Source organism: Ptychodera flava, chromosome 21 (genome assembly GCF_041260155.1).
Source record: "Ptychodera flava strain L36383 chromosome 21, AS_Pfla_20210202, whole genome shotgun sequence".
Lineage (NCBI taxonomy): Eukaryota > Metazoa > Hemichordata > Enteropneusta > Ptychoderidae > Ptychodera > Ptychodera flava.
The window spans coordinates 7,036,565-7,060,281 of NC_091948.1; the positions used below are offsets into that span (position 1 = coordinate 7,036,565).

The following is a 23,717-nucleotide window of genomic DNA, read 5'->3' on the forward strand; positions in this document are numbered from 1 at the left end:
ATATATATATATATATATATATATATATATATATATATATATATATATATATATATATATATATATATATATATATATATATATATATATATATATACACAAAATGTATACAATGTGCCCTCCCGGTTATCACCATAATGGCTTTATTGCAACCTCTGAACTTGGGTGTGTGCACGCACCCGTGTGTGTGTGTGGGGACAAGAGGCTATATGAGTTAGCTAAACATTTTGTTCATATGTTACATATCACACGTCACTGAAAAATGCCAATGAGCCCTTAACTGTCACACATGTGTCCTTTGCCTTAGGACACAAACAGATTCTGTCCTTCCTTCTTGATTGTTTACAGTCAAATTTTGTTTTTTACCTCACAAAGGTTGAAGACAGATTCACATGTTCACAGATTCTAACAAAAACACTCAGAATGTTTGGTTTAAAATATTGTCGACCAGCAAGGTCAGTTTACTTGAAGATTTTTTTACACAAAATATCAAAAAACGCCTTTTTTTAAGCCTTTAACCCTTTGCACCCTGACCCCCTATGACATCATGCGGACATTTTTGTCCGAGCCGGGTTCAAAGGTTTAACAAATAACAGTGCATAGTAAATAACAATTATGGTACAGAGATCTCTTGATGAGTTGCATCAGATTCAACAGCAGACGACAAATCTGCCCCCTTTCTGGACTTCCATGATTTCTCCCCAAACGTCATACTAATTGGATCATGGCTGTCATAGTCATTCAGAATGTCATTGATATCATATGGATCTACTAAAGAACTGGAGAAATTTGCAGCTAGTTTGCTTCTAGATTTTGTTGAGTGTTGTTTGGTTCTACTGGAAGCTCTGTGACCCTTAGAGTCGGCATCAGTACTGAAATCTTCCTTTTTATTCTTTGTTTTCCTCTTGGCACCTCCGCTCTCAAATCTAGAGTCTGACTCTATGGACACTAAATCTCCTTCTACTTTAGAGTCTATAGAGGAATCCATGGAACTTTGTCTATCAAAAAATTTGTCTCTCTGCGTACCTCTGCTACTCTGAAATGTCTTATGATCAACACAGTCAGCCGACATTTGTTTCTCGATTCGTTTAGTTTCTTCTCCGTTTCCTACTCGCGCTGACACCATCATCAGGATCATGCAAATCTTGTGAGGAGCCAGATGAGATCCTTGTACTGGGTTGTGCAGTGTGCTCCTCTATGGCTATTCCGGAGTCCGGATCCAGATCAGGTCGCAAATTCACAGACACACCCTCCCTGGAAATGACACTGTGTCTACTAACACCTGATGACATCCTACCCCTGTTCAGATTCATATCACCACTCCCTGGTTGACTGAGATCTGCAGCTAATCGTATGTCCTTCGACAGCTTTGAAGCAGAGCCTTTTCGAGTTCCACTAGGCGGTCTTGGCTGCAGCTTTTGTAGTTCCTGTATAGTCTGTTCTTTCAAGGAAAGCTTTTCTTCCAGTTGCATGATCTTTTCATCTTGTTGAGAGACCTGGTTCGAAAGCTCTAAGATCAGCTTCATCCTGCTATCCTCCCACTCTGAGTCAATTTCTTCTTCTTTTATTTCTTCCTTTTTAACAGTCGATTGCCGGGACTTAGCAGCAGAGCTGGCCCTGTCAAGGCGTTCTGAAGGAAAAAAAACATTGCATGACTTAATGGGTTCCTACTTGATTGTTCAAAAAGTCTTAGTAGCCCTTTTTTTTATTATAAATACCGATCAAAGATCAAAGTTGATTATTACACGTGAAGTAACTGCTTCTAGAACACACACATACATGTAATTACTTTAATTTCACTTCCAGAACTCTTACGCACTACATCGTTCCAAACAACGGATGCTGAGAAATTTGCCCAGGTTTGATTAGCTCAGAGGACAATGCAATGGTGGTGTTATGTCTATTAATGTGATCTATTGCATTACTACTTCTGCAGACTTCCCGTGATCAATCTCAATGATAATGCTCAGTACATGTACACTCGGCAAAGTGCAATCTCTGAATTTTGGTCATTTTGTAGGGAATCCCATACTTTGGACTTTAAATTCCTACCTTTTTTATTTTGAGACTCTACAGTAAATTTGGCATATTACTTTTTGCTATAGATGGCTGTCTACACAGGTAATGGATATCTATAGCACTATCATGACCAACATGATAACATGCGTGTGAGCTATCATTGATTTTGGCCAGAGTAAGTAGTAAATTCTTTGTTCTATATCTGCACACACAGGTTTCAGGAGCTACTGATTTTTCCATTGTTGACCATATTCTGTCACAATACAAAGCCATTTCTTCACAACAGCAGTCATATTACAACAAGCAAAGCCTGAAGTTTTAAATATTTTGTGTGTTTTTGAACTTCTTACATGTCTACCTTTTGCAACTTTGAATGGAAGGAAAACAAAGAATTTACTTCCTTTGGCCTTATCTAAGGACCACAGGAAATAAAGATAGCCATAGTAGAAGATAAAAGGAGCAATGAAAAATACAATGCACTCTGCAAAAATGCCGTGCTGCTGCATTACTGAAAACCACTAATATTACCATTATTTCCAGGTGATCATATCGAAAATTTAGGAGGATGTATTGCACTAAGAAAAGCCATTTCTGCATGACATTTTTTGACTATGAGGGTTTACATTTTCAAATAGCTGTGACTTGAACACATCTGCACACAGAACATACACAAATAGACATACAGAACCTGACAATGGAACTGGCATCCTAGGGTGCATGAGGAGGCACCAGGATGCTTAGCCCTGCGTACGATGCTGTGTGTTCCTGGCATTATATGGCCTCCAACCACAGGCTGTATAACACTTGGAACACAGCATAGTACGCTGGGCTAATGTGATGCCTGGAGTGTAACAGTGTTACATGAAACTAATTAATTGTTTCATGAAGCCCGCATACTTATTTCATGGTATATCAAAAAATAGTTACCCTCACTGCTCTTATTGGATTTATAGCATAAAATGATTAAGATCACAGTAAAATGAATGATAACTGTCAACTGACAACAACTATAAGGCCAACAAAATACTATGTACAAAGAAATACAGTTTAAATAATTAGATTTGGGAACAGTATTGATATCCTAAAAAACCAATGGTTTAATCAATGGTCAATATCCGGTTGTACTGCAAATGGAGTGGACAGCAAAGTCCAGGTCACCTATATTAAAAAGTTCACATGCCGCCCTAGATTTTACAATGTTTGCTAAAAAAACGAGAAAGAATAATGCAAGGTTGTTGAAGCTATCAGTGGTTTGGCCAGAGTAAGTAAATTCCTAGTTTTCTGAGTTTTTCAGGAAAAAAAATGCAAACTACTGATTTTTCCATTGTTGACAATATTCTGTCACAGAGCAAAGCCATGTCCTTAAAATGCCACAAAATCTTTCTTACAGCAGGCATATTACAACCAGCAAACCCTGTAGTAAAGTAAAATTGTATTCTCTAGAAGCATATAGTTACAGGAATGTGTATGCTGCATTAGAAAACTGTCAAAAAATAGCATATTAATTTTGTTTTAAAAATTTTTGGTGTGTTCATACAGGGTAAAGGTCGTCAGAACAGCGCCTGAGCGAGTTTCTTGTTTGCAAACAATGTATTCTGTGCACAATATCTAGATGCACCTCATCATCATAGCTGCAAAATATTAATATGAGTACATTATGACCGACATGTGTTAATTTTCATCAATCACCATTGTACTGTGGAGACAGTGTTTAAATTGGTCGTATGGGTCCCATACGACCTTTGCGCACAGTTCCAATCACTGTATCCCTTGAAACTCCTAAAATATGCCTACCGTTTGCAACTTTGAGCAGAAGTAAAACAAAGAATTTACTTCCTTTGGCCATTATCTAAGAATGCACAGGAAATAAAGGTAGCCACAATAAAAGATAAAACGAGCAGTTACAAATACAATGCTCTTGGCAAGAATTCCATGCTGCTGGATTACTGAAAACCACGAATATTTCCATTATTTCCAGGTGATCATATCGAAAAATTAGCACGATGTATGTGCATCATTTCCAAATGAAATTTTTGGAGTACAAGAATGTACCTATTGAGAAAGCACTGACTCAGATGAAATGCCTTCACACGCATACACTTAGACAAATGGACACACTCACAGCCACAGAACATATAATATAGTATAAAATAACTAAGTTCACAGCAAAATGAATGATAACTGTCAGTTGACAACAACTGTAAGGAAGACAAATATCTTTACAACTTAATATAATTGAAAAGACGAGATTTTGGGATAGCCTAAAAACACTAATGGTTTAATCAAGGGTCAATATCAGGTTATGAAATGAAATGCCTTCACACGCATACACTTCGACAAATGGACACACACTCAGAACCACAGAACATATAATACAGCTAAGTTCACAGCAAAATGAATGATAACTGTCAGTTGACAACAACTGTAAGGAAGATAAATATCTTTACAGCTTAATACAATTGAAAAGGCGAGATTTTGGGATAGCCTAAAAACACTTATGGTAATAATCAAGGGTCAATATCAGGTTATGCTGCAAATGGTGTGGACAGCAAAGTCCAGGTAACCTAAAAGAGTTCACATGCTGCCCTAGATTTTACAATGTTTGCTTAAAAAACAAGAAAGAACAAGTCATCGTTGATGACACAGTCCCCACTTGTTAATGGGAACTTTGATTACAAATCCTCAGAGAGGATAGAGTCCTCTTCATTAATTAGGTCTGTGATAAAAATACTTTGATACAGATGGCGCTCAATGGCCAAGAATGAGTTCCATGGTGATGAAAACATAAAACCAATGCAGGCCACCATCCTAAAGTTCATTAAATGAGTCAACTAGGAATTAATCATCAGGATGTTGCAAAACATTTTTGCATCCTATCATAACACTGATAGATTATCACTGGTACCACATTTTATAAAGTTTGATGCAGTGCTTCTGGACATTCACCCTAAAAACAAAAGTTCATCATGTAAATGCAAATTGGCAATTAATTTGATTTATTGGATCGTATCACAAAACAAATGGACTTGCATATGTATGACATATGTCAATGTCCTTGTACCAACTTTGAATAAAATTGGTTGAGATATGCCTGAGTAATGCCTTCGTACATAAAAAATCGTAACAAAATGGCCGCACGGCAGCCATATTGGATGGTATCACAAAAGCAATTGACGTGCATATCTATGACATTGGTCAATGTCCTTGTACCAACTTTGAATGAAATCGGTTGAAACTTGTCTGAGTTAGGTCTCTGTACATGAAAAAATTGTAATAAAATGGCCGCCTGGCAGCCATATTGGATCGTATCAGAAAACAAATCGACGTGCATATGTATGGCATAGGTCGATGTCCTTGTACCAACTTTGTATAAAATCAGTTAAGATATGCCCGAGTTACGGCTTTGTACATGACAAAATCGTAACAAAATGGCCGCACGGCAGCCATATTGGATAGTATCACAAAACAAATTGACATGCATATCTATGACATTGGTCAGTGTCCTTGTACCAACTTTGAATTAAATGGGTTGAAACATGTCTGAGTTTAATGGCTCCGTACATGAAAAAATCGTAATAAAATGGCCGCCTGGCGGCCATATTGGATCGTATCACGAAACAAATCAACGTGCATATGTATGACATAGGTCAATGTCCTTGTACCAACTTTGAATAAAATGGGTTGAAACATGTCTGAGTTATGGCTCTGTACATGAAAAAATCGTAATAAAATGGCCGCCTGGCGGCCATATTGGATCGTATCACGAAACAAATCAACGTGCATATGTATGACATAGGTCAATGTCCTTGTACCAACTTTGAATAAAATCGGTTGAAACATTTCTGAGTTATGGCTCTGTACATGAAAAAATCGTAATAAAATGGCCGCCTGGCAGCCATATTGGATCGTATCACAAATCAAATCGATGTGCATATGTATGACATATGAAGTAATCCTTGTACCAAGTTTGAATGAAATCGCTCCAGGCATCTCTGAGATATCTGCGTGAACGGACGGACGGACGGACGGACGGACGCACGCACACACGCACGGACATGACCAAACCTATAAGTCCCCCCGGACGGTGTCCGTGGGGACTAATAATGCAAGGTTGTTGAAGCTGTCAGTGGTTTAGCCTGAGTTAGTAAATTTCTTGTTTCACATTCGCATAGGGGTTTTTGTAGTTTTTCAGGAAAAGATTGCTAACTACTGATTTTTCAATTTGTTGACAATATTGTGTCATAAAGCAAAGCCATGTCCTTACAATACCCCAAAATCTTTCTTACAGCAGCCATACTACAACCAGCAAACCCTGTAGTAAAGTAAAATTGTATTTTCTCGAAGCATATAGTTACAGGAATGAGTATGCTGTATGAGAAAACAGTCAAATAATAACATATTGATTTTGTTTTAAATATTTTTGGTGTGTTCATAAAGGGAAAAGGTCATCAGAACAGTGCCTGTGCAAGTTTCTTGTTTGTAAACAATGTATTTTGTGCACAATATCTAGATGCACCTCGTCATCATAGCTGCAACATTTAAATTAAAAAAGGTAGATTATACCAGAAATTATTTAACTTTCATCAATCACCATTGTACCATGGATGTAGCATTTACTTGGTCTTATGGGTCCCACACCACAGGGACGCGTTATCTTTCGAATGACGAATGTTGGTACTATGAGTACCAATTTCCGAACATTATGACTCGATCTTTTACAACATTTGTTTTCCGTGTTTGCTTGTTCACAATAACATATCAATTATTAATGAATATTTATATTTCCGTCTGATTATAAAAATAGTATTTTCAAGATCAAGTGCTTTGCCACTGTTCTTATATAAAACACCAAGGGTGGACACAAACCGGACACCTGAAAGAAAACTGCTCTGTACGTCAATCATTTCAAACGGAAACTCTCATTGGACAAGTGGCGCGTGGTTCATCGGAACGCGTACGGTCTGTACGTTACCATGTACGACTCGCGCTCGAACCTTAGTAAAAATCACTGAAATATGAAAAAAATGACCCAAAAGATATTCCACACTTCACATATTGTTAGACAGGCACTAGGTTTAATTAGTTGTACGCATATGTCTTACTTTAATGCCATGAAACAGTCTAAAAATTGTGCGAGATCCATACTTCCGGGTTTGAAACACTGGGACGTCGTTTGCAATGTTTGTGTTTGCACATACTTACGTCATAGGAAAGCCGGCACTTCATAGCCAATCAGCACTCGAGAAATCTATCGTGACATCGCGACCTGTAATTTGCATACAGAGCAGTTTTCCCTTTGTTCAAGCAGCGAAATCACACTCATTTTCAAATGACAAACGCACTATTTGGTAATGTTACCGGAAAAATTATTTATTTGACGTAAGAAATGGCCATAACTATTGGTTTTGTTGGCATATAACCTGTTACAATGTAGATTTTCCCAAACGGTCTAGTTCGGTGTCCACCCTTGGATTTCTTATGAGTAAGAGTGTGTGTACAACTATTCATAGTACCCAAATTCGCAAGAGGTTGCAGCGTGCGCATGACACTGCACAGCTGGGAAAATAACGCGTCCCTGTGTCCCACACGACCTTTGAGCACAGTTCTGATGACAGTATCCCTTGAAACTCCTAAAACATGCCTGTTTGCAACTTTGAGCGGAAGTAAAACAAAGAATTTACTTCCTATGGCCATTATCTAAGAATGCACAGGAAATAAAGATGGCCACAATAAAAGATAAAACGAGCAGTTACAAATACAATGCTCTTCGCAAGAATTCCATGCTGCTGCATGATTGAAAACCACAATATTTCCATTATTTCCAGGTGATCATATTGAAAAATTAGCAGGATGTATGTGCATCATTTCCAAATGAAATTTTTGGACTATGAGAAAGTACCTTTTGAGTAAGTAATGACTCAGATGAAATGCCTTCACACGCATACACTTAGACAAATGGACACACGCTCAGAACCACAGAACATATAATACAGTATAAAATAACTAAGTTCACAGCAAAATGAATGATAACTGTCAGTTGACAACAACTGTAAGGAAGACAAATATCTTTACAACTTAATATAATTGAAAAGACGAGATTTTGGGAGAGCCTAAAAACACTAATGGTTTAATCAAGGGTCAATATCAGGTTATGAAATCAAATGCCTTCACACGCATACACTTAGACAAATGGACACACACTCAGAACCACAGAACATATAATACAGTATAAAATAACTAAGTTCACAGCAAAAACTGTCAGTTGACAACAACTGTAAGGAAGATAAATATCTTTACAGCTTAATGCAATTGAAAAGGCGAGATTTTGGGATAGCCTAAAACATAGGGCCAAAGTCCCTGAAGCTACAATAGACATGGATACAAAATTAAGTATTTCCTAACTGTATGAAATTATCTCACTAAGGTCATCCTAGGGACATGTAAACCAAATATTGAAGCTGTCTGACCAGCGGTTTTGAAAAATCAAGCGACTCAACAGTTGACAGAGCTCTGCTGTGTTATGTAGAGAATAACCTTTTATGACACATGTATTGATGAAGAAGGTGGATATCTTTGATAGCTCATTTCAGGATGGCCTGACCAAAAATGGAAAAAAATTCCGTAAAAATACAGATTTGCATATTTCATCAGACTATATTAGTCTATAATAGCAAATAAACGAGAGTTAATTACATTCTAATTAAAGTAAACAAGACTTGCTTAAATCAAGATTTACGTCATAAAAAAACAGCATACATCTGTCAGGTTATAAAGAATCTTGAGCTGGTTATCTTTTAATATCAGTACTTTCATCCTATTAACCAAGCACATTTTAACTTTCAAATTAACATTGTAAGTAAGTTCTGTTGAATAAGTTGAGACTGTACGTACTCAGAGAAAGCACACTGAAAAGACAAATGTTTGAAACTTAAGAAGTTCAAGGTCATCAAAAGCATTATAAGGAATCATGTTACAATTTCATTGCACTGTTTACACAGATTGCATAATTGCTATAAATAGCACATAAGGAATCCTACAGCAGAGCTTTACCATAAAAACCCTATCACTTTGACCACTCTTATAATTGACCACTCTATTTTTTTCCTCAAAAAGTAATCTTATTTTATCCTTACCAAGTCAACCATAAATGGAAATTAGAACTTTCTCTATCTCTAGTTATTTGACCACCCTATCATGACAAACTATTATGAGCAATTTCTTTTAGATAACATAAATGGTGGTTCAGAATATATCAAAGTTGGGATTCAGGAAAGTTGCCTTTACATGATTTAATCCTCAATTCACTATGAACTGTCAAAAAAAGTTGAACTTTCTGATAATTCCACACTAAATTTATTTTGGCTTTGATGATTTCCTAATTAATTCAATTATTTAAAATCGTATTAATTATTCTTTTCTGGGTGAATTGATAGGGTTTATACAGTACAAGAATTACATACAATGTAAGTCAAACTTTGACCCAAAATGACAAAAAAATTCCTTAAAAATACACATTTGCATATTTCATCACAATTTGAACAAATCTTAGTTGGGTTATCCCTAGGGACCTGTATACCAAATAACAAAGCTGTCTGACCAGCGGTTATGAAGAAGAAGATTTTTTACCAAAAACACCTTTTTTGGCATTAATTTGCCTATTTTCAACAGTATCAAAAAATTAAAAAAAATAGTTTCTCAAAATCCTATTTTTCATCTACACAACAAATATCAAATCAGTAAGTACTGCGGTTCTCAAGATATTTGAGTGGACGGACGCCTCACAAACGGACATACATACATACATACAGACTGACGCCGGACGCCGGACGGATACCCATCCCAATAGCTTCTCTAGACTATAGTCTATAGTAGCTAAAAACACTTATGGTAATAATCAAGGGTCAATATCAGGTTATGCTGCAAATGGTGTGGACAGCAAAGTCCAGGTAACCTAAAAGAGTTCACATGCTGCGATAGATTTTACAATGTTTGCTTAAAAAACAAGAAAGAATAATGCAAGGTTGTTGAAGCTATCAGTGATTTGGCCAGAGTAAGTAAATTCCTAGTTTTGCATTAACAGGGGCTTCTATAGTTTCAGGGAAAAAATGCAAACTACTGATTTTTCCATTGTTGACAATATTCTGTCACAAAGCAAAGCCATGTCCTTACAATGTCACAAATCTTCCTTACAGAAGCCATATTACAACCAGCAAACCCTGTAGTGTAGTAAAATTGTATTCTCTTGAAGCCAATAGTTACAGGAATGAGTATGCTGTATGAGAAAACTGTCAAATAATAACATATTGATTTTGATTTAAATATTTTTGGTGTGTTCATAAAGGGAAACGTTCATTGGAACAGCGGAACAGCGCCTGAGCGAGTTTCTTGTTTGTAAACAATGTATTTTGTGCACAATATCTAGATATACATCATCATAGCTGCAACATTTTAATATGAGTACATTATGACCGACATACGTTAACTTTCATCAATCACCATTGTACCGTGGTACAGAGTTTACATTGGTCCTATGGATCCCATACAACCTTTGAGTGCAGTTCTGATGACTTTATCCCTTGAAACTCCAAAAACATGCCTACCTTTTGCAACTTTGAGTGGAAGTAAAACAAAGAATTTACTTCCTCTGGCCATTATTTAAGAATGCACAGGAAATAAGATAGCCAAGATTAAAAAGATGACATTTTGGGATAGCCTAACAAATATCTTGTTCACATTGGCAACCCAACTGAAATTTGGGCCGACGCAAAATAATTGTCCTTTTGGGATTAAATTTGGTCCGTGTCCACACACCTACCGGTACCAGAATTTGGGCCGACGTAACTTTACCTTCCTTTGTGACCTCTGACCTGTCAAAGTTCAAAATGGCGCATTTGAATATGGCAGGCTGTTTCTACTGTTCATGATTTTCCTGTGTTTTTACGCACAAGAAGGGCAAATATGACTACCACTCACCCTTTTAATCATCGGAGAGATCTTCACTATTTATTGGATGAGCATATGGTATATATAAGACCGCGGTGGAGAAATAACCAGTGCGCGGCATTTTTGACATGCCTCTCTAGTCTATTACGTGCACTGTGGAATCGAATGACATGGTCTCGTTTGCGGAACAAAGGTTGGTGGGAAGTTCTGCGTACGTGGGATGATATTAAAATGTAAAGACTGGATTGAAAACTTTCGATAGGTGTAAACTTTAGTTTCAAACGTTGTTTGTTTTGTGCGAATAGGGTGACTAGTTCAACTTCGATCCATGGCGGAGGCCTGGTCAACTGGGACCAGGGCCGACGTAACGTGTCCACACTGGCGATTTGCATCGGACCAAATTTTGCATCGGCCCTGAGTAGGCCCTGAACCCCCCCTTCTAACCGGGACCAAACTGAGTCGGCCCAGGGCCGACTCAGCGTGTCCACATTGGTTTTTTACGTCGGCCCCGGCCCAGGTCCGGACCTGGGCCGATGCAAAGTCGTCAATCTGAACGTGCCAAAAACTAATTGTTTAATCAAGGGTCAATATCAGGTTATGCTGCAAAAGGACTGGACAGCAAAGTCCAGGTAACCTAAATAAAAAGAGTTCACATGCTGCCCTAGATTTTACAATGTTTGCTAAAAAAGAGAAAGAATAATGCAAGGTTGTTGAAGCTATCAGTGATTGCCACAGTAAGTGAATTTCTTGTTTTGCATTCACAGGGGCTTTTATAGTGTCAGGAAAAAAATGCAAACTACTGATTTTTCCATTGTTGACAACAATCTGTCACAAAGCAAAGCCATGTCCTTACAATACCACAAAATCTTCCCTATAACAGCCATACTACAACCAGCAAACCCTGTAGTGAAGTAAAATTGTATTCTCTCGAAGCATATAGTTACAGGAATAAATATGCTTTGTATATAAGAAAACTGTCAAATAATAACATGTTGAATTTGTTTTAAATATTTTGTGTCTTTTTGAACCTTTTACAACATGCCTACATTTTGCAACTTTTAGTAGATGCAAAACAAAGAATTAATTTCCATTAGCCTTATCTAAGTACGCACAGGAAATAAAGATAGCCATAGTGGAATATAAAAAGGAGCAACAAAAAATACAATGCTCTTTGCAAGAATGCTGTGCTGGTGCATTACTGAAAACCACTAATATTTCTGTTATTTCCAGGTGATCATATCGAAAATTTAATAGTATTAAGAGAAGTACATCATTTCTGCATGAAATTTTTTGATACCTTTTAATTTAGCAGTGACTCAAACTTCCCTCACATGCATACTAGTGGACAAATGGTCACATCTGCACACAGAACATACACTCATTGACATACAGAACCTGACAATAGAACTGGCATCCCAGGGTGTGTGAGAAAGTACCGGGATGCCTAGAGTATAAGTGTTACAGAAAACTTATAATTAATTGCTGCATTAAGCCAGCATACTTATTTCATGGTATATCAAACAAATAGTTGCCTTCACTGCTCATGTTGGATTTTCAGCATAAAATGATCAAGTTCACATCAAAATGAAAAATATCTGTTGACTGACGACAACTAGAAGGGCAACAAAAAAGACAATATCTCTTATCACAGTTTAAAGATAAGATTTGGGAACAGTATTGATAGCCTAACAAAACTAATCCTTTGATCAAGGGTCAATATCCGGTTGTGCTGCAAATGGAGTGGACAGCAAAGTCCAGGTCACCTATATTAAAATGTTCACATGCCGCCCTAGATTTTACAATGTTTGCTAAAAAACCTGAGAAAGAATAATGCAAGGTTGTGGAAGCTATCAGTGGTTTGGCCAGAGTAAGTGAATTCCTAGTTTTGCATTTGCACAGGGGTTTTTGTGGTTTTTCAGGAAAAACATTTCTAACTACTGATTTTTCCATTGTTGACATTATTCTGTCACAAAGCAAAGCCATGTCCTTACAATGCCCCAAAATCTTTCTTACAGCAGCCATATTACAACCAGCAAACCATGTAGTAAAGTAAAATATAAGTAAAATAACTGGCATCCCAGGGTGCATGAGTAAAATTGTATTTTCTGCATGCATTTAGTCACAGGAATAAGCAAGTTGTATGAGAAAAAAAATACCGTCAATGACGCTGTACCTTCTCTAATGTGTGGCCAGGTCAGGTAATTGGTTGTTGGCATGGAGTTGTTGATAAATACAGTAGTTGATGATGTAGGGGCATGAGGTGGGATATGGACCCAAAGAACCCAAAAGATGATTAAATACATCAATCAAAAAAATTCTAAGCTACAGTATAAACTGCCTAAAGATAGTTCAATGTGGAAAAAAGTTAAACAATTCAGAAATAGAATTAACGTCCAAATAGTAATGACGCACTTCCTTACTGACCTGAGTGCATGTGAAATACACAACCTGGCATCTGTAAATTAAATGTATACCAAGTGATCATTTCCAGTCACTTTTAACTGTTTTTAATGGATTTCCAAAGAGTCCTGTGGAAATGATGAAAACGCCTATCTGGTCTTGTGTTTGTATAACCTCATGGCTGATAATTGTCATAGTATTGAAAAAAATTGAAAGTGAAGAAATTACTGTTTTAATAGGCATATTTTCCTTGAAATACATGACCGTGTAAAGAATATATGCTAAAAGTGTTTAAGAGTAAATTTCTTTTCAAAAAATAATTTAATTTGTGACCAAAGGATTTTTATTCTTTGAGTTTACAAATTCAAACATTGCAATTTGTTCAATCATCTTGTGCAGTGCAAAATTTATAAATGACTGAAAAACAAAAAAAATTGGCAGAATTACAGTCTTTGTGATGTAAAATTATGGGTTGACATCACGATAACTGTTAATCTGTTTGAAGTACTAATATACTATAATTTAAAAAAGAAAAATTCATGCAGAAACGGTAAAATATATTGTCAAAAATGTAGTGTTAATTTTGACTTTACATCAAAATATGCCTTTGCTGGATACCAAATATATAGGGCGAAATATCAGCCATGTTCAGCAAAATCCACACAACAGCATTGATCCTTTTCTAATTTGATTTGATTTGCTTATGTTATCCTTGTATGACAGTCAGTACAATATGGAACTTGAACACAACACAGTGAAAGTATGCTGTAAATGAAATGGTGTGGCTGCATCCACATGTAGCAATAGGAGTGCCTTTGTCTCTCACCCCTCATTTCCAACCTGTCCCATCCCTGAAAAAATAGTTTGGTCTTATATTTATAATGTTAATAATTTCTGTATTTGTTAAAATGTGCGTATCTCAAAAACTTTTGATCATAAACATTTTCATTGTTTTTATAGCTGACCAATCAGTTAACCTGTTTATTTTGAATATTTGCACATTTTTCCTCAGTATTTGACATTTTCTGAATACCTTCTTATTCAGTTTGTCATTTTCTAAAAGTTTAAATGCTCCATTGTGTGGTCAAGCTTTCCACAAGCATCAAATGTGGTACTTCATATAGGAGGGTCTGCCTCTAGAGGGCGGGCATCATGAACACTCCTGTGTTTGTTGGTTAATTCCTCCACGTAAACTTCTGATTGTACTGTAAACATTGAACATGGCCGACGTCCGATTTTCCTGTCTAAAACTTTCACTCATTTTCGTTCATATGACTCTGAAACTCCAGGAAACGATTGGGAAGAAAGGGTTATCTTGAAATATTGAGGTACTCGCCGATATTTTGCAAAATTAAATGAGAAAAAATGCAAGGAAATGCCGACAGGCTTACACAATGACAGTTTTCAGACTCGGAGGCATTTGATCATCTGCAGATTATGCAACAGGCCCAGATCACGTGAGGCCATGAGGGGATATCCACGCAACTCAGTACCAAACACTAGCGCTCACAGAGTGAGCAGACACAAAGTGAGTACCCCTAACGTCAGCTCAGTAGTCTGTAATAGATTGTAGTCAACTAAGAAACCTTGGAGAAAGGCTTAACACTGTGGCTATGCCGCTAAGTCCCTTTTGATTTTTGTCATAGCTCAAAATCGTTCTCCCACACCTCAACCTGAGCCATGAACACCCCCACCAGTTTATGATATGACCCATCACAATGGCATGACGTCAACGGATCTTGACAGACGGAAGTCTTGACAGACGGAAGTTCTTGACAGCAGCATATTGGTTTTCAACTCTAATACCTTCTCTGTCTATAAATAGACACGAGAAGGTAAAAATCAAATAATGACATATTGATTTTTCTTTTTTACATAGTTTGTGTGTGTTTTGAACCTCTTACATGCCTCCCTTTTGCAACTTTGAGTGGGTGTAAAACAAAGAATTGACTTCCTCTGGCCTTATCTAAGAATACACAGGAAATAAAGATAGCCATAGTAGAAGATAAAAAAGACCAAAATAAAATACAATGCTCTTTGTGGTTTGTAATATGATAAAACATGGATTGGAATCATTCTATTTAACATTGAATGGAATCATTCCATTAGGTTTTGGAATGGTTTTAAATTGGAATGGAATGGTTTTAAATTGGAATGGACTGGTTCAAAATTGGAATGGAATGGTTCACAATTGGAATTGACAAAGTTCCAGTACACGTGTCAGATTTGAACTAGGGGCTTCTCCAAAATTTGCAGCATTTTGAAAAGTAGATATTGTTGTTCTCAAGTTATTGCTTGTTTGGCCTGTACATTAATTCATGTTGACAGGCTTTCTAAGGGGCAGAGGCTTCATTCAAACAGTTCAGGATAGGATCATTTGATTTTTTCGGGGGGGGGGGGGGGGGGTGGGGGGGTGGGGTGGGGGGGGAATGGAGGATTTAGAGAATTAAATTTGTTAATCACTCAAGGAGCAAAAAATTATTAATTTTAATCTGAAGCTGAAAGTTCCAGCAGATGAAATTTACATTAAGAAACAAACTGAATTACACTTCGGAAACAAAATCCTGCCACGATGGGAAGAAAAATTTATTGACACCACATTTCCTCCCACCCCTTACACAAATTACTGAAAACCACCAAGCGATCATAGCGAAAATTCAGCAGGATGTATAGTATTAAGAGCAGTACATCATTTCTCCATTAAAGTTTTGGACTAAGATATACCTTTTGAGTTAGCAGTGACTCAAACTTCCCTTACATGCAAACACTTAGACAAATGGACACACACTCAGACCCACAGAACTTACACAAATTGACATACAGAACCTGACGATAGAACTGGCATCCCAGGGCGCATGAGGAAGCACCAGGATGCCTACGGTGTAACAGTGGTACATGAAACTTGTAATTAATTGTTACATATGAAACCAGCATACTTATTTCATGGTACATCAAAAAAATAGTTGCCCTCATCGCTTTTAGATTGGCAAACTGGATGAACATCGTCAATTGACAACATCTATAAGGCCAACAAAATCTCTCTACAATACAGTTTAAAAGATGAGAAGTAGCCGAACAAAACTAATTGTTTACTCAAGTGTCAATATTGGATTATGTCACAAATGCAGTGCATAGTAAAGCCAAGGTAACCTAAAAATGTTCACATGCGGCCCTAGATTTTGCAATGTTTTCAACGAAATAAGATAAGAATAATGCACGGTTATTGGAAGTCTCCCTATACATAAATGGAAACACACTTCAAAGGCGTTCCATTTCTTGAGATATTATGAATGAAATATCAAATGACACAGTGTTTTTGCAAGGGTCAGGGAATAATGGTAAATGATTTGGGAACCCCAGTAACATTTCTGCTGTCCCCTAATCTCATTGCATTAATATACCAAGGGGAACACCAGTAAAATGAATGGGGAACCCTGGTAACATTTACCTGCCTACAACCTGTAGCAAAAACACTGTAACATCTACTTTCATCGCACTTAGAGTACTAACTGGTACTCACGAGTAAGTTTGGAGTTTTCCTCTTCAAGCTGAGATATCTCCTGTTTCAAGCTGTAAATCTTTAGAGCTGTTTCTTGTTTTGTTTCTGTCAGTTGTGTCTGAGCGCTCTTGATTCTTCTCTTCACTTTGATTCGCTGTTGGTAATAATCAGATAATACTCGTAATGCTTCTTTTGCACATGGCCGGAAATTGTCAAGCCTTTTTAATGCTGTATATGATCTAGAGAAAAGGTTTGTGTAATTATAATAATTTCTAGGTAGGCAAGAGTGAAGGTTAGAGGACACAGACAGGGTTTTGCATTAACTAGGTGTAACCATGGGAGTCGTAAAGGTTAGGGTTATTCTCAGTGTACATACATTGCCTTTGAAGTCCCTATTAATTCATGTACAAAAATATACTTGTATACCATCAATATTCATTGATGCCTCTTGCTGGTAATTAAAGGTATACAGTCACCTGTAATGTAAATATGCCCATATATGGTCAAAGGGGCGTTCCTTGGTATTCAAAATGCCCATTTGAGGGCGCTGTTTTTAAAAAGCGGCCACCCGCTTAAAATCTGTGATTGGTTAGATTCTGTCTTTCCATGGTAACTGTGGTAAAATTGGAACAGGTGACAGTATACCTTTAAAGGGTCAGTAATGCTAACTTTTGATGATTTTTCCATTATTTTTATTTTGTATATCAATCGCAATTTCTTATTATACTCCCCAAAGAATGTTGAAACACCCACTATTCAGCTTGTCAACTTAGCATTTATATGTGTAATATGCATTGTTATTGTTTACATTTGAATTGTAGTCTGGACCAGAAGTCACTTTTCAACAATAACAATGCAGTTTACACACGTATGGGCAGAGTTGACAAGCTGAGTAATGTGTATATCAACATGGGAAGTAGAAAAGGAATTATGGTTCACATTCTAAACAAAAGTGGTGAAAAAATTATCAAAAGTTAGTAATACTGGCCTGGTGAGTATAGACCTGTTTACAGGGAATCAGGGGTGAATGGGTTAAAGTGTGTCACCCTCACATCTACATTGATTGATATATATATATCAAACAGAAATTTTCATGGATTGGTGAACGTTTGTTTCAGTGCATAAGTGTGATTTTAACCAGTGGGACACACATACAACGATATAATATGAGCAGAAACAAAGACATGAAAAAAACTGCTGTGGAAGTTGAAATCTGGAAATCAAAAGAGCAAGTGCGGATGTATTCATTAAGAGCCTGTGAAGGCAATGTCAACTGGTATAACACGATTTTGCTGTCTTACTTACACATTTTAAATACCCTATGCCATTCAGGCATAGTTGACTAAACAACTTTTCTGACAACAAAACACATGGTTAAATTAGTTGATTGGTAAAAAAAATCCCAACAGGTGGATTTTAGAATTGTTCTGTTTGTATGCACATGTGAAGAACTCCTAAATGTGGATGGTCTACCTCAACAAAGGCATGTCGGATATGCCTTTGTTGAGGGCGCTCATCAATTTATGAAGTAGACATACAAGCAACACAGATAATATAATTCTTCATTTATCGTTTGTTTTTGGACAGTAAATCTATTCACGAATAGCGTATTTTTCTTGTCAGTAATCCTTTCAGAGTTAGTAATGAGCAGTTTTAAGGCTTTATCAGAAAATCAGAATATTGTGTTAAGAGGCCTAATTTTCTGGGCCAGCATTCACAGAAACTTTGAAGAGTTTCTAGACTACTGTTTCCTGTGACTCCTTAAACATTGAAATTGGCCGGGTAACATACCTTATGTATTTTCTTTCAATTGAATTACTGTAAGATTTCTGAGAAGGAAATTCACATTTTGTCTTACTAGTCTACTGACTACCTCCACATGCTAATTAACATCTGGGGCAGACGGGAAACTATCAGAAAACAACATCGTAGGATTTTGTTGAGGATGCAGTACTTCAAATCATGGACTCCAATTTTCTCCTGAGTAGTGATCATTTTCAACATCTTACTCACCAGTTTCTTGATTTCATTTTGCATTTCAATAGCTTCTTTTTCCAGCTGACCAATATACTGTACAAAGAAACAAGTCGAGTAAGTGATTGTGATTAAAAGTTATAAAATGAAAAAAAACTAAACCAATGAATTACATTGCCCAGCTTAAAGGGAAACAGTCATCGGAACTGCGCCTGTGTGAGTTTCTTGTTTACAAACAATGTATTTCGTGCACGATATCTAGATGCACCTCATCATCATAGCTGCAACATTTTAATTATACGATGTAGATTATGACAGACATGTTTTAACTGTCATCAATCACCACATACCGTGGATACAGTGTTTACATTAGTCGTATGGGACCCATACGACCTTTGAGCGCAGTTCTGATGACGGTATCCCTTTAAGGTAGATTGTACCTTGGGGATAGATAGTTAGACTCTCAAATTTTTACAATACATTTTTGGTGTACCACTCATGGCAGGTCATTTTGAAGCTCACAAAATAACTACACGTTTCACTGGTCTATTTTTGTGAAAGTCAGAAATGTCATTTTTCCCCCATAGTGTTAACATACACCTACCATTTTGAATTCCAGATGTTGGTAAATATTATGTACTTTTTTTTTAAAGTACCAAATAGTGCAAGGTAACCCCTGATTTCTGTTCTTGACTTTGAAAGGGAATGGTTTAAAAATATCTTGACAGAAGTTTGAGCAATAAGTTTACGGCTTTCAATTTTGAGGCACAAACTACCCTAAAGTTGAGGACTGTAATGTTTGTTTTGTTCCTTGGTTTCTCTTACCATTTTAGCCTTTTATTCAGGCCCAATTGACAGCAGTTCAACCACATTAAATTCGGTGGATATTATATTAACAGAGCTATTTTTATGACCATGAGTGAGACCAAACAAGTAAGATTTTGGAAATGTCATTTGGCCTTGCTGCAGAAACAACACAGAGGGAGTGTCTGTAATGTTTAAGCTTTTCACTCCCATTGGTCAACCCACCCCATACGCAGTGAAAATAATGGAATCATTCAAAAGTTAAGAGATGAAACTGTTACAGATGAATATTTAGTAAATTTGAAAATGATGTCACTCCCTTGCATTGTGGATTCTTATGTTGGCCCCAAGCAAGTTTCATCATTATTCAAACCTGGCAATCGCCATGAACAGGCTGAAAATTTAGTAGATAAATAAAAGAAAATCATGCCAAACCTGCTTTTCTCACCAAATCTGTATTTGGGAGCAGCACTAGTTGCTTGGGGATCATGTAACCATTACATATACCCTAGTGTAAGGCTAACACAATTTAGGCCTCAGAAATATGATGCCAAAACAGGGATTTTCAGTTAGGGGTTAGGATTAAATGTAATATGATATAAGATTAAATATAACATGAAATATTTTTATCCTAGACGACATTAAAATACATCATGTCATCTAAAATCTGTGGATTTTCAATCTCGAGGGTGAGGATAATGAAATCACATTGCAACACTTCATTATAGCAATGAAATGATTTCAAAACATTTCAGACACTAATTGTTGCAACTTCACACTGTGTGCTCTTGCCGTCAAATATATGTAAAACACAAACCTGGTCCTTTGCTTTAAATGTCTCTGTGAAATCTTCTTGATTAAGCTCTTCATTTTCTTGTCTCAAGAGGGCAACCTCTTCCTCCAAGGAAGTTACTTTGTCCGTCAATTCAAAATTCTGCCCTTCAACTTCCGCTATCTGTAGACAAGCAAGTGTCATTCGGGTGTCTTGTTATGCTAGCAAAATTGCATGCGTTTACTAGCTTTGTTATCAAATGAGAGGTTTTGTGTAGCAGTGCTCCTGAGAAGACGGCAGCTCAGAGCGATGGTATAGATGAAACACGTGTGCCCTCTAACTAACAAACCCATTGAAGTCACTTCAGGAATTGCTGAAAATACCTTTGCCTCAATCCTACACTATTTTCTTGTGTCAGACAGATTCTTTCTGAGTCATTGGCATGTAACTTTAGCATGGAGGGTTAGTAACATACAACTTCAGACATCAAACTATTCAACGATCACTTTCTTTTGAAAATTTTATACTTACATACTTTTCACCAAAGAAAAAAGAAAAAGAAAAAAGCTAATTTTTATGCCAGGATGCGATGATATGTATACCTGTTGTTCCAGGACTTTACTTTTCTCAGCTCTTTCTTCCGCATTTTCCAACATTTCTTGGCATTCTCTCAGCTGCTGTTGCAACAAATCTACCTGGATTGTACAGAACATAGAGACATATAAACACTTCGGCTACAGTAGATTTTCTCAGCAGCGTAATTGGTAGTGTTCCACATTGCCATCAAGGTGCATCTAGCGGTCTAGTCTGGTAACTGCTGGTGGTGTTAATTATAGATTCCTACTGTGGTATACTAATCTGCAGTTGGATCAATACTCACTGTTCTGGCCAAATGGGACAATTTCAATTGCTCAAGCAGCAAAGACAACAATTGGTGCTTTCAACCCTTGGGTTATTGGATATGTCCGTCCCTGAACCCTAATATACGCAAAAACTGCAGAGAAAATGAACATAGTGTTCCAGACCTCACACATTTCCACCATAACCCCTATATTTATTTCCATGTTTAATGTTTAATAGATTTCTATAGCGCTTTTCTACAATAAAATATTCAAATGCACTTTACAATGAGTCAAACAAGGCATCAAACTACATGAGGTACAACAGGGTGCAGTACAAGGATTTGTTGAAAGTACCCCCTCATGCTATCTAAATATCGAAACAAAGTTTTGCCCTGTTACGTAGATCCATTTACAGCAGCCAATCTTTGTCATCAATGGTCAACCTTGCCCAATAAGTCATTGATAACTGCACTTACTTTAGATTTGCTGGAACTCAGACTTTCTGTGATACATCCATCAGAATTTGATCTCCTAGATTGAGAATACAAAATGAAAGCAAGTGTTAAGAGTTATGACTCTTCTCTGTCAAAGGCGAGCGTAGTATTTGTTGGGCCCTGTGTAAGTGTGCTTCTTTCATTTGAGGGACGCGCTGTCTGAATACCGTATCCACCGCCTCAGTAATTTATTGCTGAGACATTCTCTTCCATTTTATCCAGTCTTCACAGTTGGCTATGCTCATGAGGGTGATGAGGAAATCAAGTGATCGAAGGTTAATAACCACCTTATATATCTTTGTTAAAAATATGTAGCGATTTAGTGACATTTTATAAGATTTTAGCTATTGGTCTGCCAGACTCTAACAGTTCAGCAAATGTACTATGGTTTTCACAGTATAATATCCTCGCTCCTCTCTAGCCTAGAGAGGAGCGAGGATATATACTGTGAAAACCATAGACTGCATAGTACATTTGCTGAACTGTTAAGCCACGAAAACTGAACTACATCAACGACAACTGTATATACCTAGACACTAGTATAACATACAATGCGATAAGGTTGTAGTAGGACACATCAGTGCAGTGTACATCAATCTACCGCGCACATTCTCACATCGAGAATCATACTGTATGTACCTGTCTCTCAGAGCGTCGTTAGCAACTTGATCACGGCTGCGTTTTGGCTTGATAGATTTGACGTGGCTGCTTGCCCCGTTCCCCATGTCTGCAAACGCGGGATATAAAGGATAGGTGTGTTTTTCATGTGAGCGCCGGTAAAGATACTTCAGCGTCGGCAAATCATCATAGCAACTTGTTTCTCTGTCGAATATAGCTTAGCATGGATGTACAAGATCAAAACATTGGCATGCAAAATGGCGTCCAGTGACGTCATAGCAACTGCAACAACGACAGTGTACAGCGCCCTCTGCAGTTAATTCTGAAAAAGTGGTGAGTTATTGTGTAACGATACAAGACCGACCCCGACCCGTGATCATGCAAAACTTTTCACCTTCACGAAAACCAGATATTCTAATGCGCATGATACATGTACATTTAGAAAGACTAACCGGAGCACTCTGAATTGACTTTTACATTATTAATGGAAACAATACAATTGCATACAACGGGACAAGACCCTCCAACCCGACAGCAAGGACCCTCCAACCCTACAGCGAGGACACACCGACTGAATGTGTATCATGATAAAAGTGAGCAGCGGTATGAATATTCTTGCATCTTACTTTTATCAGTACCATCAAGTGATGGTTCAAAAATGCATCTTAATGCATCTTAATTTAATCGTATTATTTCCGCACGAATTCTATTTCTGTCGAGTTTATTTCTAATGAACTACCTATAACTGTCACAGGAAAACAAACTCGTATCAACAGATAAACCATAGTCCCTCCAAGAGGGACTGTAATCAATCAAATCAACTACAGAGATTCCGACACAGTAGGAAAAACAATAGTCTGCAATATCTCTGGGTTTTTTGTTTTGACACTTCCTTTTTGTTTTAATGCTTCATCTTGACTTTTGGCCGATCGATGCCTCGGTCCATGTAATATATATGAATACTTAATCAAATAAATTTAGTTTTGATATAATTCTTTCTTAATTCTTTCGAGAATATCAAATCTCTTTAATATTTGTATCATTAAAGGGAGAAGCTCGTCAGAACTGCGCCAACAAGGTCGTATTGAACCCATACGACTAAAGTAAATATTGCAGCATTGGTACGTTGGCGATTGATGAAAGTTAAAACATGTTAGTCATACTAATCGCGATCCCTGGGATTGCCTTTGTTCTAGTCTGTAAGAGGATTATGAAGGTGTCATAGCGGCCTTTTGTTTTCCATTGAAATTGTAAATCTGTTGGGTAAATTTTCTGATGACACAATCCGGTGCCATTACAGGCCTTTAAATGTTACAGCGATGTTGTCGCGATGCATCTAGATATTGTGCACA

The 23,717-nt window shown here is 37.1% G+C and overlaps 1 protein-coding gene across 1 annotated transcript; it reads right to left on the bottom strand.

The window, feature by feature from the left end:
• Positions 1-120: 120 nt before the first annotated feature.
• Positions 121-22,642, bottom strand: LOC139121247 (coiled-coil domain-containing protein 192-like). Its single transcript, XM_070685970.1, has 7 exons — positions 22,387-22,642; positions 21,730-21,784; positions 21,014-21,106; positions 20,457-20,594; positions 18,875-18,931; positions 16,883-17,015; positions 121-1,630 (listed from the first exon to the last, which is right to left on the bottom strand). Exons 1-7 carry the CDS (start codon positions 22,470-22,472, stop codon positions 1,089-1,091), a joined length of 1,104 nt encoding a protein of 367 aa, XP_070542071.1. The 5' UTR covers positions 22,473-22,642; the 3' UTR covers positions 121-1,088.
• Between the last annotated feature and the right edge of the window lie 1,075 nt (positions 22,643-23,717).